General features: G+C 42.5%; 1 protein-coding gene across 1 annotated transcript in view; it reads right to left on the bottom strand.

The window, feature by feature from the left end:
• LY75 (lymphocyte antigen 75) overlaps nt 1-16,924 on the bottom strand; it is a 114,339-nt gene that overhangs the window by 84,315 nt on the left and 13,100 nt on the right. Inside the window, 3 exon segments of the mRNA XM_045298610.1 lie at nt 947-1,087; nt 3,377-3,487; nt 13,768-13,932. Of these exon segments, the coding sequence (XP_045154545.1) occupies nt 947-1,087; nt 3,377-3,487; nt 13,768-13,932 (417 nt within the window).

Raw genomic sequence — 16,924 nt, 5'->3', positions numbered from 1 at the left:
TGGGTTAATGGGTTAATGTTGGACTTGTGGGCTTGGGTAACATTGGGTTGGGATGTTTTCGTGATGCACACTTTCTTTACATAAAACTCTCTCATACATGAGTTGCTGTGGATTTGTTTCTCTAAAGTACCTAGACTAATACAGGCTGCAATCTGAAAGGTCAGCAGTTCACAACCACCACGCTCCGAGGGAGAAAAACCAGGCTTTCTGAAGCGTTTCGAAAGAGTTACAGTCTCAGAAACCTGCTCTACAGGGTATCCATGAGTCGGACTCGACTCGACACTGGTGAGCTTTGGTTTTCGTGAGTTTGGGTTTTCAGGTAGTCCCTGGTGGCACACACGGGGTCTGGGGACGAGCTGGCAGGTTGGTGGTTGGAACTCGCCAGAAGTGCCTCGGGAGACAGGCCTGGAGACCTGCGTGTGAAAGGCGAACGCCTAGCAGACTGGAGGGAGCAGTCCTATTGTGCACCCGCAGGGATGCACACACCAACAACACGCCGCTGGGTTGGGTCCTGATCTCGAGACTTTACATTTCTAATAGCTTCCGAGGTGCTGAGGCTCCAGGCCGGGGCGCCACCTTGTAAAAGTCACTGTGCTCCGTAACTCACAGCCATCGAAGCTATTCTGCCTCATAGCGACCTTAGAAGGCAGGGTAGAACTGTCCCTGTGGGATGCCCAGATTATAGCTCGGTATGGGAGTTGAAAGCCTGGCCTTTAAAAGTCACCCCTACACCGAAATAAAAATTTAAATCTAGAGTATCTCTGTTTTTTATGGGCATAAGCATGTTTCAACTTAATCCTCTCCTTCGCCTCATCCCAGCCTTCTTCATCTACAGCAGTGACAGCTAAACACACGGTCCAAAATGAATGCTTTTCTGCACGGGCAGCAAGAGGCATCTGCAAGGACTTTACAAAACTGGCTTCAAGATGGTCTGTGAAAAGGCTACCTGTTGGCGCCGCTGTGTGATTCAGTGGTTTCTCGCAGACGTAGGGCAGCTGGGCCTCACAGGAAAAGCTCTCCCACAGACCAGACTCAGCCTCCATTCGGGCACAGCTGGATCCTCCTATAGTGCGTGCGCTTGGTGTATCTTGAATGACAGGATAGTCAGTTAGAAATGGGGTCGGGGGCTACATTTTGAATTCAGTTAGAATAAATCATGTTTATTCCCAATCTGTCTTTTGGGAACCCATGATGCTGGGTGCCATAGAGTCCGTCCCACCTCACAGGGATCCCATGTAGAACAGAACAAACCCTGCCCGTGCTTACACCATCCTCAGCACCATCCCTCCATGTTGGAGCCGATTATTGCCGTCACTGCTTCCGTCTTCATCCCTGAGGGTCTTTCTCTATTTCTACTGAGCTTCCACTTGACCGTGCCCTTCTCCAGGAACTGGCCCCTCTGAAGAACCTGTGGAAAGTCTCTGCCCCCTCGCTGCTAAGGAGCATTCTGACTGTACTTCTTCTTCCAAGTGAGGACTGTTCCTCCTTCTGGCGGTCTGTGTGTTCTGGTAGTCCAGTGTTTGTGGGCAACACCATAAGCCAAATGCATCAGTTCTTCTTCAGTATTCCTTATTTATTCCCATGCATACGACGGGACTAAAGACACCATCACTTGGGTCTGGTGTGCCTTAGTTCACAGAGACATCTTTTCTCTTTAACACTTCAGAGAGGTCTTTTGTACCAGCCTTAATTTCTTGACGGCTGCTTCCATGAGTATTGATAGTGGATCCAAGTCAAATGGAGTCTTCGACAACCTTTCTCGATGTATCATGTTGTTGCTTACTGGTACAGTTGTAACATTTCTTGGTTTTTGTTTTTTCCCCTTCTTTACCTTGAGTTACAATCCATTCTGAAGGCTGCAGGCTTTGCTATTGAATAGTAAGTGCTTCGTGTCCTCTCCATTTTCAGCAAGCAGAATTGTGCCATCTGCAGATCATAGGTGGTTAATGAACCTTCTGCCAATCCTGATGTCATATTCGGCTTCACAGCGTCCAGCTTATTGGATTATTTGCTCAGTGTACAGGTGAACTAAGGATGGTGAATGGGCACTACCCTGCTTTGTGTACACCTTTTCTGATTGTCCCCCAAGCATCTCCTTGTTCTGTTCAAACGACTGTCTCTTCGTCCACGTGCAGATTCTCAAAGAGCCCAATGAAGGGTGCTGGGAGTTCTGTTTTCACGTTATCCACATTTGTCACGGTGCACCCACATACCTTTGCATAATCAAGGAATGACAGATAAATATAGTCCTGCCATTCTCTGCTTACAGCTGAGCGACATCTGATGTAAGCAAAGATATCCCTCATTCCACATCCTCTTCTGAATCTGGTTAGAGTTTCTAGCAGTTCTTTGTCAATGTACTATTATAAATGTTTTCTAAAATTACCTCCAGGAAAATGTTACTTGTGTGTAATAGTAATGTTATTGTTATTTAATTCCCTCATTTGGTTGAACCACTTTTTTTTTGAATGGACAAAATGATGAGTCTCTTTAATTGCTTGGCCAGGGAGTTGTCATTCACTTACTTGGCATAAGCCAGGGAGCACCTCCAGGGCTGCTTCAGTTTGCTGAGACATTTCAACTGGGATTCCATCAATCCCTAGGCCCTTGGCTTTTGCCAATGCTTTCAGTACAGCTTGGACTTCTTCCTTTATTACCAATGGTTCTTTTTAAAACATTTTTTTAGTACCAGTGGTTCTTGATAATATACTGCTTCCTGAACTCAGTTTGTTTTTGTTTTAGTATAATGTCTTTGTATCTTTTCTATATTCTTTTTCTTTCCTCCTTCTGCAGGATCCTTTAGTATTACAACTCAAGGCTTGAACTTTTTCTTCTATTCTTTCAGCTTGAGGAATACCAAGTATGCTTTCTTCTTTTGGTTTTATTTATTCACCACAAACTCTTCTGTGTGGTATTTACATGTAATAGATGTAACATTATATGGTTAGTAGTTAGGTACTATGGTGGGGAAATAATAAGAGTCTGAACATGCAGGAATATTTTCATGTTAAAGTCAAATAACATATGGAACACAATATGGACCAGTTATAAATATGGCAAGTCCCCAAAAGGACAAAGAATGGCTTGCAGGTCATGTGTTGGGTCTCATTTTGCTTTTATCTAACAATACAGGGTTGCTTAGAGATGAGGAGGGATAAATGCGCAGTTATATGTGGGGTGGTGCAGTGTGGTTCTAACAGCGACGTGATAAAGAAAGGGTTAGGAGAAGATTCTTTGGAGAGGTGACCCTAACAAGAATTGTCAAAATTCAAAATTTTCCTAAGCTCTCACTGAGTTGAACATTCTTTCTTTCTTTATTTCATGTTCATTCTTTTTAAGTTTTCATCTTTGAAAGGTGGACAGGGGAAGAAGTTACCTGGACTCCAGTTGAGGAAGTTGAGTGGTCTGTGGTCTGACCACTCCCAGCCTCTATCTGAGTACAGTTGATTCAGGCCAATCCAGAAAACTCTAGCAATGCCTTCTTTCCCTGTAAAACAAAAGTTTTTAGTGACAAAATGATCTCAATTATGGTCTAAGCCAAACATTAAAAATAATCTTAAAGCCTTCCCTTTAAGGCAGGAACATCTAGGGGAGGCATCACCATAGATATTAATAGACAGCACGTCTTCAGACTACTGAGAAACTCCGAAGCTGAGAGAGGAATTTAATTCTGCTTTCTGAGTCCTATGATGAGGCATTGAGTTTTCCATTCGCTTGTCTAATTCTCTTTCTTCTAAGAACTGGATTTCCTCAGAGTAGTACTATCTACTTTTAATCTACCTATACCAATACAGATTTATCAAAAGCAACTTCAAGTACATCTAGATTTTGAAGATCAGGTTGTGTTCCAGACTGACCATTTAAATTCATCACGCACATATCATTTTCCAGGTGTTCAGGTTATATATACCCAAAAGACAAAGTCTGGTGCTTATGGGAAGTTCAAACTAGTAGAAGGGAACAGATACGAGTCCCCCAAATGATAAAGCATTGCAGGTGTTTGGCTAAAAATATATCCAGGAATTGTTTTAAAAGAATATATGGGCCTGGAGTACAAAGGCATTTAGGCTGGAGCTATAGAATAGGATTCAGGTACACACACACACACACACACACACACACACACACACACACACACGTTACAAAGGAGAGGCATCATTCAAATGTACCCTTTTACAACCAGATGACTTCAGCAAAAGAGGGAAAAGCAGAGAAGTGGAAATAATTTAAATAGCAAGGGCAATGGCCAATATTCTCATTAACGTGCATATGCCCTGAAGCAATGAGTGCAATCATGTTTGGACGGGTATGGGTCTGTGCATACTGGAAAAATGGAATGACTGTAGGAACTATTGTAAGGATTTTCCCATCACTGCCCAGAAACTCAATAGCATGGTTCAAGAACTTGGCAAGGCTTTATCAGCATCAAGAAGAACTTGATGACTTGCTGTAGGGCCAGAAGTTGAAGGGTTAGTGCAACGGGTGACATGGTCTATGAAAGAAAAGACCAGGTTGACCAATAGGGAGGACTAGTAGGCTGGAATCTGTAACATTTCTTGCTATGTTTCTAGCAGTGAAGCACTTGACATGAATTTCTGCATTCCTCCCAGAAAATCATGTAGGGCGTATTATTATGCACACACGTACCCACATTCACATATGTGTATAATATATATGTATATCTTCGTTGTGATGGAGTTTACACATAACAACTTGTATTCATACTTCCAGGGTCTTTCAAGAGTGATTCTGACTACACACGGTGTTTGCCTTACTGGTATCTTTAGAACCGGAGAGATGTAACTTTTCTGGAACTGAAACCCAGGGAGTGGAATCGCTTCCCAGAGTAGAGGAGAAGTATCAGCAGCAAAGAGGAAAGGGGTCAAGTTCAATCAGCCAAACATCAACATTCTAGGGGCAGGAAAGTAGAGGAGAAGTATCAGCAGCAAAGAGGAAAGGGGTCAAGTTCAATCAGCCAAACATCAACATTCTAGGGGCAGGAAAGTGTCTCAAAAGACATTAGTGGGAATACAGGCTTAATTATTAGTCCCGTGAGATGGAACAGGAGTTTAGAGGGGAATGTCAAAGACACATGGTTCTTTCTGGAAGTTTGGCTGCAAAAGAAAGAAGCAAGGTTGCAGTTAATGGTAAACAGAATCCAGAAAATAGATCTGAAAAAAATAGTAGTTTTCTTAGTAGACATTTAAACAAATGGATAGGTTAGGAACAGAAACCAGTGGCTAGAGAGTGGCTGAAGACATGGAGTGGAGGAAACTGTGATGCAGATGCAGAATTTGGGGAAAAGAGTTAGCCTTGAATAAGCTATGGGAATAACAGTACAGATACAGATAATTTGGAATTAAGAAGGGCGATAAACTAAGAATTTGCCTTAATTTTCTAAAAAAGAAAGAAAGAAAGAAAATGAATGGTATGATTATCTCTTGAGGAAGGACAAGGGAACGATAGCTTAAGCATAGTACTGCAAGGAACTTTAAATTACTCCCCACCCCCATCCTCCCACACCCCATGATAGCATAAGCAAGGTCTGTCAGAATTGAATGTTGGCCACTCCTCTGTCAGTGTGATTGACTGTGGCATGCAGCATGTTATTGCAGTGCCGGAAAGTATACCACTGTTTTTTCAGAGACTAACAGGATCACCAACAGTGGACAGCTTTTAGCAAAGCTTCCAGATTAAGACAGACTGGAAGGAGGACCTGGACATTGATTTCTCAAAAAAGTGGCCATTGAAAACCTTAGGAACAGCTAATGAGCACTTTTTGATACAGTGCTGGAAGAATAGCCCCTCAAGTTGAAAACCATTCAACATGCACCTGGGGAAGAGCTGACCACTCGTAGAAAAGTGATGTTAAGGATGTGGATGGATAAAGCTTTCAGGACATTTATTTACTGATGTGGCCTGACTCAAAATAAGGTGAAACAGCATGAAATGTCCATTAATAATTGGAAGGTGGATGCATGAACTATGAATAGAGGAAAACTGTAAGTCATCAAAAACGAAATGGAATGCATAAAGATCACTATCCTAGACATTACCAATACCCACTGTCTTTGGTTACTTTTGACTCATGTTGGTGCTGTTAGGTGCCATCAAGTCAGGTCCTACTCACAGTGCACTGTGCATGACGGAACAAAACACTGCAAGGTGCTGTGCCAGCCTCACAACTGTCCCTGTGCTTGAGCTCATCGCTGTAGTTGCCGTGCCCACCCATCTCCAGGAGGGGCTTCCTCTCTTCTGCTGCCGTTGCACTTTACCAAGCATGACGTCTTTCCCCAAGGATGGGTCTCTCCTGACAACATGTCCAAAATACATGAGAAGAAATCTCAGCATCCTTGCCACTAAGGAACATTCTGGTTATACTTCTTCCAAAGCAGGTTTGTTTGTCCTTTTAGCAGGCCATGGTATTTTCAATATTCTTCACCAGCACCACAATTCTAATCTATCGATTCTTTACTGGTCTTCTTTATAACATGTCCAAGTTTTGTATGCAGATGAGGCAATTGAAAACACCATGACTAGGGTCAAATGCACCTTAGTCCTCAAAATGGCATCCTCTAAAGAGGTCTTGTGCAGCAGATTTAGCCAGTGCAATACATCTTTTGATCTCTTGACTGTTGCATCGGTGAGCATTGATTGTGGGTCCAAATGCGACAAAATCATTGACAGCTTCAACCTTTTCTTCATTTATCATGGTGCTACCTGTTGGTCCAGTTATGAGGATTTTGGTCTTCTTTACATTGAGTTGTAATCCATACTGAACGCTCTAATCCTTGATCGTCGTCAGCAAGGGCCTCAAGTCCTCCTCACTTCCCGCAAGCAAGGTTGTGTCATCTACATATCACAGGTTGTTAACAAGCCCACCTGCAATCCTCATGCCACATTCTTCGTCACCTAAGCGAGCTTCTCCGATGAGTTCCTCAGCATAGAGACTGAATAAGTATGGTGAGAGGATACAACCCTAACACACATCTATGCTGATTTTAACCATGCAGTATACCCTTGTTCTGTTCACACAATTGTCTCTTGATCCATGTACAAGTTCCACGTGAAGTGTTCTGGAATTCTTATTCTTCTCAAGGCTATCTATAGTTTGTTATGATTCACACAACAGAATGGCTTGGCATAGTCCATAAACACAAGTAAACATCTTTCTGGTATTCTCTGCTTTGAATCAAGATACATCTGGCATCAGCAATGATATCCATTGTTCCACATCCTCTTTTGAAGCCAGCCTCTCTTACAGCTCCCTATCAATTTAGTGCTGCAACCTTTGTTGGATGATCTTCAGCAAAATTTTAGTTGCCTGTGATATCCATGTTCTTTTACTATAGTTTGAGCGTTCTATTGGGTCATCTTTCTTTGAAATGAGTACAAATATAGATCTTTTCCAGTCAGTTTGCCAAGTAACTGTCTTCCAAGTTTCCTGGCATAGATGAGTGAGTGCTTCTAGTACATTAGTCTTGTGAAACATTTAAATTGGTATTCCATCAATTCCTGCAGTCTTGTTTTTGGCTAATAGCACTTCTTCCTTCAGTACCATTGGTTCTTGATCACATGCTACCTCCTGAAATGGTTGAATGCTGACCAGTTCTTTTTGGTACAGTGTCTCTGTGTATTCTTTCTATCTTCTTTTGCTGTTTCCTGCATCATTCAGTATTTTTCACATAAAATTTTTCAATGCTGCAATCAAGGCTTGAATGTTTTTCTTCAGTTCTTTCAGTTTAAGATATGCTGAACGTGTTCTTCCCTTTTGTTTTTCTAACTCTAGGTCTTCACACATTTCATTACAATATTTGACTTTTGTCTTCTCAGGCTGCCCTTTTAAGCTTTTTATTCAGCTTTTTGACACCATCATATTTTCTATTTGCCTTAGCTCCTCTATAATTTCAGTGTCTCTCACGACATGCTCTTTGATCTTGTCTTTCTTTCCTGTCTTTTAAATGACCTTTAACTTTTTTCATAAATGATGCTCTTGATGTCCTCCCACAGCTCATCAAGTCTTTTGCCATTTTTGTTCCCTGTGTCAAAAGTGTTCTTGAGATGCTCTCAACAATCCATTGGGATAGATTTAAGGTTGTATTTTGGCTCTCATGAATTTCTTTTAACTTCAACTTGAACTTACACATGAGCCATTGATGGTCTGTTGCACCGTCATCTTATGGCCTGGTTTTAGCTGCTGATATTGAGCTGCTGAAAACCTGACGTACAGCTTTGAAATATTGTCAGATACTGAAGGCCTAAGGAATGGAAGCAGAACATGATCAGCGATAGAGCTAGAGGAGGGCTCCTTGGTTTGGAAGGCATGTGAAATATGATGGATGAGGTGTTGCTCTCCATGAATAGAAGAAAAGCTATGGGAGTGGAGCATTCTGGAACTTCATTTGCTGATGGGGCACAATTCAAGATTAAGAAGAAACAGCTTTAAAAATCTAATAATCTGAACGTGGAATGTGCGAAGTATGAATCTAGGAAAGATGGAGGTTATCAAAAATCAAATGGAATGCATAAAGATTGATATTCTAGGCATTTGTGAGTTGAAATGGGCTATGATGGGCCATGCTGAATCAGAAAATCATATGGTTGGCTATGCTGGGAATGACACAGTCAAGAGGAATGGCACTGCATTCACTGTCAGAAAGGACATGTCAAGATCTATTCTGGAGTATAATGTTGCCTGTGATAGGACTATAGCTATCCTCCTTTAAGGAAATACAATACAACTATCATTCAAATTATGCACACCAACAAAAGCTAGTGATGAAGAAATTGAAGAATTCTACCAGTGAGTTCTCTATGGGCAATTGAATGATTCAGGAAGCATCAAGAGAAGATGGAAAAAATACCCAGAGTTACTGTACCAACCACCCCCCCACCCAAAACTCATCAAAATTCTACCATTTAAGGAGGTAGCATATGAACAAGATGAAGTAAATGCTGCGTTGAGTGCCTTGGCCAAGAACAAGGCTCCAGGACTTGAAATGGTTCAGCAAGCTGAAGAAGCATTGGAAGTACTCACTCGTCTGTGCCCAGAAATTTGGAAGATAGCTACTTGGCCAACTGATTGGAAGTAATCTATATTTTTACCCATTCCAAAGAAAGGTGCCCCAACAGAATGCTCAAACTATAGAACAATAGCATTGATCATACATGCAAGTAATATTTTGCTGAAGATCATCCAACAAAGGTTGCAGCACTACATTGACAGGGAGCTACCAGAAGTTCAGGTCAGATTCAGAAGAGGATGTGGCGCAAAGGCTATCATTGCTGATGCCAGATGGATCTTGGCTCAAAGCAGAGAATGCCGGAAAGATCGTTCCTTGTGTTTCATAGACTGTACACACAGTCAGCTGTGTGGACCAAAATCAACTGTAGATAATCTTGAGAAGAATAAGACTTCCAGAACCCTTCATTATGCTCACGTGGAATGTGTACATGGATCAAGAGGCTGTTGTGCAAACAGAACAAGGGCAGAAGGCATGGTTGAAAATCAGGAAAGGTGTGTCAGGGTTTTATCCTCTCACCATACTTATTCAGTCTCTATGCTCAGTAAATCATCAGAGAAGCTGGCTTATATGAAGAAAATGTGGCATCAGGATTGGAGGTAGGCTTGTTAACAACCCATGCTGTGCAGATGGCACAACCTTGCTTACAGGAAGTGAGGAGGACTTGAAGGCCCTGCTGATGCAGACAAGGTCTGGAGCCTTCAGTATGGAACACAACTCAATGTAAGGAAGACCGAATTCCTCCCAACTGGACCAATAGGTAACCTCATGATCAGTGGAGAAAAGGTTGCTGTTGTCAAGGGTTTTATCTTGCTTGGCTCCACAATCAAGGTTGACAGAAGCAACAGTCAAGAGATCAACAGCTGTATTGCACTGGGTAGATGTGCTGCACAGGACCGCTTTAGAATACTGAAGAGGAAGGAAGTTACTTTGAGGACTAAGGTGTGCCTGATCCAAGTCACCGCACCCTCCATTGCCTCATATGCATGTGGATAAGGAAGACTGAAGAACAATGGATACATGTGAGTGGTGGTGCTGGAGAAGAATACCAAAAGTACCTTGGACTGCTGCAAGGGCAAACTGATCTGTCTTGGGAGATGTAAGGCCAGAATGCCCCTTAGCGGCAAGGATGTCAAGACTTTGTCTCCTATACTTTGAGCCTGTTGTCAGGAGGGACCAGTCCCTGGAGAAGGATGTCATGCTTGGAAAAGTGGAGGAGCAGTGAAGGAGGGAAAGGCCCTCAACGAGAGGATTGGCACAGTGGCTGCAACAGTGGGCTCAGGCACAGGAACATTTGTCAGGATGTCACGGGACTATGAAGGGTTTCATTTTGTTCTGCACAGGGTCACTATGGGTTGGAGCCGACTCAATGGCATCTAACAGCATTCCACCAATGTCTTCAGTCTGAAATGCTGACTCATGGCGACCTTACATAGGATTTCCCAGACTGTAAACCTTTACTGAAGTTGACAGCCTTGTGTTTCTCTGAAGAGTCTCTGGTGGGTTGTGGTGGGTAACAGCCCAGCCCACGGTGCCATGAGGGATCTTATCGTAGGCATTAGTGATAGCACATGAATTGGTACTAGCCTTTTTTGAATCAGACAATCATAAGGTTTACTAAGCCAGGAATAACAATTCAAGAATAATGGCTTTACATTAGTTATTAAAAAGAACATTTCAAGATCTATCTTGAAGTACAATGCTGTCAGCGAGTTGGTAATATACATATGCCTACAAGGAATAACAGTTAATTTTATTATTATTAAAATTTATGCACCAGGTAGTAATGCCATAGATGAAGAAATGGAAGATTTTAAGTAACTTCTGCAGTCTGAAACTGATCGGACATGCAACCAAAGTGCATTGATAAAAACGAATTATAATGCCAAAGAAGGATTCATAACTGAAACTATGGTCTCGATGATAGAATCAATGCCAGAGATTGCTTAATAGAATTTTGCAAGGCCAATGACTTATTCAATGTAGACATCATTTTTTAATAACAGGAATGCACAGGAATCTCACTGGATGGAGTACACTGGCAACAAATTAACTACATCGGTGGAAAGGTGTGATGGAGCCACTTGGTGCCATCAGTCAGAACAAGGCCAGAGTCGACTGGAACAGATCATCAATTGCTCACAGGCAATTTCAAGTTAAAGCTGGAGACAATGAAACTAAGTCCACGAGAACCAATGTATAACCATGAGCATCTCCCCCACCCCCTGGGCTTTCCAGACCATCTCAAGAATAGATTTGATGTACGGACCCCAAATAACCAAAGATCAGATGAGGTGTGTGATAACATCACAGACATCACATAAAGGGACCTCAAAAATTTCCTGGAAAAGTGGGATTAAAGTTCATGGGATTTTCTCCATAAATGTGTGGATGCCCCCTCATAAACAAAACAAAAGAAAGGAAGAGAGATAATCCGATAATGATTATCATATGGTCATTAAATAAGGTCGAGATGATCATTAAAAAGAGAGAAAAAGAAAAGACCAAGTGGATGTTAAACGAAACTCTGAAATTTACTCTTAAACACAGAGTAGCTAAAAAATGATAATAAAAATGCAGAAATGAGGAAGTTAAAGAGGAGAACAAAAGATTCCAAAGGGTAGCTACTATAACCTAGAGGTATATTTATAGTATATTTGAGGTTAACATTCTCTGTCATGCTCTGTATACGTCCCACTTTTATTTCCCAGACAAGATCCAGCACTTTGATTATAAAAACATCTAATTTCATTTTCTGTCAGCCTCACTATTCCTAACGCTGTGTTACACACAGAGTAGTTTTCAGTAAAGGGGCATTTAGTATCAGTACCCTGAATGGACTTTAAAATCTATAGCAGATCCATAAAGAAAACGGCAAATAACTCAGTTGAAAAATGGGTAAAGGGCATGAACAGAAAAAAATAAGAGGAAAAGCCCGAGTTCCTAATAAGCACTAGAAAAGATTTGAAACCACATTCATTACCAAGAAATGCAAAAGGACCCTGGAACACCATTTCACATTCATCACAGTGGCCAATTATAACACATCAAAATAAAGAAAATGCTACTCAGTATGTCCAAGTTCTTAAATCCAGGTTCTCACTCACTCACTGCCATCCAGTCAGTCCAGGCTCAGAGCAACCCTACAGGCTGCCACTCCTTATGCGAGTAGAAAGCCGCATCTTAAAGCTGCTTAAGACTTTTTAAAACTCCGTGTGCCTTCCAGGAGCACTCTCCTTCATGAAAATGGTGAGGACTCTTTACTGCAGACTTCTAGTTTAACTTGGCTGGTCATATTCTTTACCTTCCTTGTGAAAGGAAATAGAGGAAAGAACTAGCAGGCAAAGGACATTTATAGAGGTCTAAATACAGGCATGTACATATGCAAATATATTTATGGAACGATAGGGAAATAGATCTATGTACATATATTTATATGTTAAGTATTAAGGTAGCAGATGGATATTGGGCCTCGACTCAAATCCTCCCTCAACACAAGAACCTTTTGTTCTAATAACCCAGCTTTCTGTGATGTTCACCTTCCTGACAAACATGGAAGACAAAGTGGGTGCATAAGCAAATGTGGTGAAGAAAGCTGATGGTGCCTGGCTATCAAACGATATAGTGTCTGAGGTCTTAAAGGTTTGAAAATAAACAAGCGGCCATCTAGCTGAGAAACAACAAAGCCCACATGGAAGAAGCACACCAGCCTGTTTGATCATGAGGTGTCAATGAGATCAGGCATCAAAGATCAAAGACCCAGAACAAACAATCATATTGATGCAAACGAGGGGGTGGGCAGAGTGGAGACCCAAAGCCCATCTGTAGACAATTGGACAACCCATCACAGAAGGGTCACAAGGAAGGGATTAGCCAGTCAGGGTGCAGTATAGCACTGATGAAACATACAACTTTTCTCTAGTTCTTTAATGCTTCCCCCCCTCCACCCACTATCATGACCCCAATTCTACCTTACAAATTCGGCTAGACTACTAGACCAGACCAGAGCACGTACACTGGTAGAGATAAGAGCTTGAAACACAGGAATCCAGGACAGATAAACCCTTCAGGACTAATAATGAGAGTAGCGCTACCAGGAGGGTAGGGGGAAGGTGGGGGGAGAAAGGGGGAACAGATCACAATGATCCACATATTCCCCCCACCCCCAGGGGGACAAACAACAGAAAAGTGGGTGAAGGGAGACAGTAGACGATGTAAGATATGAAAATAATAATAATTCATAATTTATCAAGGGTTCATGAGGGAGGAAAAAAATGAGGAGCTGATACCAAAGGCCTAGCAGAAAGAAAAATTTTGAAAATGATGATGGCAATATATATACAAATGTGCTTGGTACAATGGAGTGATGTATGGATTGTGGTAAGAGCTGTAAGAGCTCCCAATAAAATGATTGGGGGAAAAAGAAAGTTCCTCCACTTTTCAGCGTTCAGAGAGTTCCACGTTGATTCTTGAATCCTTTCACTGAGCTGCAATCTTCTGTTCTCTGATCACCAATCTCTCTTTAGTCTCCATCACAAGAGGCATTTTTCCATGAACAGAATATGTTCTTTCTCTGTTTTGTTTTGCTCTTGCTTGTGGGGGTCCAGTGTGAAGATTTAAATCAGAAGAGAAGGTCACAAAAACACATACACAAAACAACCCACCCAGATACGACAAGACCAGAAGAAAGGCAGCACCGGGGCAAATCCACCAACCGGTCTTACCTGATAGAATCTAAACCTACCTTTGAGGTACGTTAACTCAGCCACACTGTTGATGCTCAGTAAGTCAGCGTCTTGATTGTGACATGAAACATATGCTTCTTTCCAAGAAAGAGTTGCCTGCGTGTTAAATTGGTAGCAACTTCCAATCTGCTCATTCTTTTCCCAATCGTTTCCACAGCCAGTTTCTGTTGACAAGGAGGCAGATGGGTGCACAGAGAGGAACTACATAGTGTTTGATGGCTGAGCATGCTGACAAATATTACAATTCACTATGCGTGCAATTGCCAAAATGGAGGCTGACCCACTTGATCAGACTGTACTTTGGTTAAGAGTGAGGTCAGAGGGGAAAGGGAGTCATAGTTCACTCCTAGTCTACACATTGGTTTAGACTTTCGGTGAAAACGTTCAGGCGGCTTCCAGTTTCTCTCCCTGCATTCTTCATGAGCGGCGCTGCTTGGCTTACCTGCGTGTCCCTGCCTGCCCTCTGCCTGACCGCAGGCGTCTTCAGTGGCCCCCAGTGTCACATGCTCAGTTTGCAGAGACTGACCTCTCTCGAAGAGGCTGCAACGAAGGCGCTCACGGTTGTCAGCAAACCGTGGTCTGTGCAGGTGTCTGTTCAGAGGCCTGCTGCCTACATGGCCAGAAGTTAGAGTTCAACTGACTATCCTCTTTGGGAGACAGAGTCCAAGCGTCGTGTCTTCTTAATCTTTTAATAAAGGAGCCCTGGTGGTGTAGTGGTTACCTGTTGAGCTGCGAACTGTGATGTCAGTAGTTCAAAACCACCAGCTGCTCCTCAGGAGAAAGATGGAGCTTTCGACTCCCATAAAGAAAGAGTTATAGCCTCTGAAACTCACAGGGGCAGTTCTAGCGTGTCCTACAGGAGAGCTATGAATTGGAACCAACGTGACAGCAGTGCGTTTGTTTTGTTTTTCCATATTTCTATAAATTACATAATGTTACTAGTTCATATTCTTTACACAATTAAATGCACATATAAGGAAAGGAATGTTTTTTTAAAAAATAATGCATGTAGCATTTAAAAAAAAGAACCTTTAAGCTATTTCTTGGAACAAGGATATAGATCTCGATATGACTGATTCAAAAATTCACTCAGAATATGCTTAAAACAATTAATGTATGGAATGTCATGAGATGTAAGAGCCCCTAATAAAAATGATTAAAAGCACAAAACAAAACAAAAATACACTCAGAACCTCCCACATGCTTCCTCAGAGGAAGAACCCAATGTAAGCTGTCAGCCATGTCCCTGGTGCCCCTAGAAAGGCCTGCCTGTAACCCAGTCACACATGCCACATTTGATTCACAGGCCTGCAGACCGCAAGGACTCGCGGGTCATTCTGCTCTGACTGCCTACGTGGAAACCAAGACCTAGAGGTGTTTACCCCAGTTATAATCCAAGCGCTGGTCTCAGGGCCTTCTCTTAACCTTCGGAATGCGGCGTCGGCCATCGCTTTTCAATGGCCTTTTGGCAGAAACAAATAATGCAGCAAGTACACTGCCTAACCTTTCATTCCTATGTTTAAATTCCTATGTTTGTGAATCTGGAATCTTCCAGTTGGATGAATGAGTATTTGCCATAGAACACAGCCTCTAAGTTTGGGAGTTTGAGAAACTCACCTTCTTGTTTTTTCCATGTAAAGTGACACTGGGAGGCATATTAATGCCTGTGTAATCCTCCCAGTGGAAGGTGAAGCACCAAGACACATCCCAGTCAAGGCAGCAAGGTCGATAGAGTAGACATGGGAGCTTTAGAAAGTTCATGGAAAAATTCCATTATCTTTTAATTCCGCCTTTCCACTTTCTGAAGCCCCGCATCCATCAGGGCAGGAAGATCAGGAAGCTCCAAAGGAAGGTGATTTGGCCTCAAGCAGGCTATTTTATCAACAGCTGGGCCTGCTGTCTCTGACCTGACAACCTCTAACCTCATAGCATTGAGTCAATGCTGACGCATAACGACCCCCTGTGGGTTTCCGAGACTATAATTGTTAATGGGAGTAGAAAGCCTCTTTCTCCAGAGGAGTTGCTGGAGGTTTTGAACTGCTGACCATGAGGATCCAAGACCAATGCATAACCAGTACACTTTTTCTGAAAAGGGGACAGCAGGCAAACTAAGTTTGGGACCAAAGAATTGGTCCATTAAAGTCTATTGGTTATCAATTACAGTTGAAATATAGCAGTCAAAGGTTCACACTTGGAGCTAGGTTCGGGTATTGAAAAGCCTTTCCCTATGCGGGCCCCAGAGGAGCAGCATTAAGGACACCTGGAACTTCTCAAACCAGAATCCCTAGGGGTGAGGTCCAAGGGACTCAGCCACACCAGGAAATTCGAGAACCTTTGGCTCAGTGTAATCCCAGAAGGCCGCATTTTGGAGCTTGGCCTTCCTGGGCAGGAAGTCAGTGTTACTAAGAACCCCGAATTGGCCACTGGAGGGCCTGTAGTACAGCTGCTTGGAGCCAGGACTTCAAAGCCTCATCTTCTGGATTTGAGTCAGAGCTTCAAGCTAGTTTGTTCTGGTTTGCACCCCTCCCCCTGAGAATGTGCGTTCCACGTATACCATTCAGAATGGACATTTTAACAAGGGGCCTCCCGGTGTAGTACATATATATGTAAGAATATATATATGAACTTTGGTATAGATTTTGATTCAGTATGTCTGGGCTGGAAATACAGTTTTCAACAAGGGGTGGAATTGGTTTAAGGCCTTCGTTTGAATGCTGGCTCTGCCATCTACTAGCTTGGACAAGTTATTAACCTTTCAATTCCTCACTTCCCTCCTCTGTAAAACAGGGATAAATAATGGTAGCTACATTATAGGGCTGATGAGGATGGAGTTAATGCACATTGAGTTGTTAGAACAGAGCCCAACACACGATGGGATCCTTAAGTTTTAATGACCCTGACTTAGTTCTGACTCTTTTCCTTTTCCTCTTTTTTATAGATTCTCCCAATTCGTTTCCCTTTTAAAAGGATTTCTTGAAACTTCTCTATCACATGTCAGGCAGGTACGGTGCCCTGGAACTTGTCTAGTGAGACAGTTAAAGTTTATTGTGCCAACCTGGCCGATAAACACAAGTGGTGTTAATTGAAGGGCAGAGGGATAAATGGCTAGGTGAGCCTCGCCTTTCTAGTTCTTGAGTCTCTTGCTTTGTGATGGTC

This window comes from Echinops telfairi, unplaced genomic scaffold (genome assembly GCF_000313985.2).
Source record: "Echinops telfairi isolate 266 unplaced genomic scaffold, ASM31398v2 ScPeMD7_4;HRSCAF=17, whole genome shotgun sequence".
NCBI classification, from domain to species: Eukaryota; Metazoa; Chordata; class Mammalia; order Afrosoricida; family Tenrecidae; genus Echinops; species Echinops telfairi.
The sequence above is the reverse complement of the archived record's forward strand: the minus strand, read 5'-3'. Positions and strand labels throughout refer to the sequence as shown.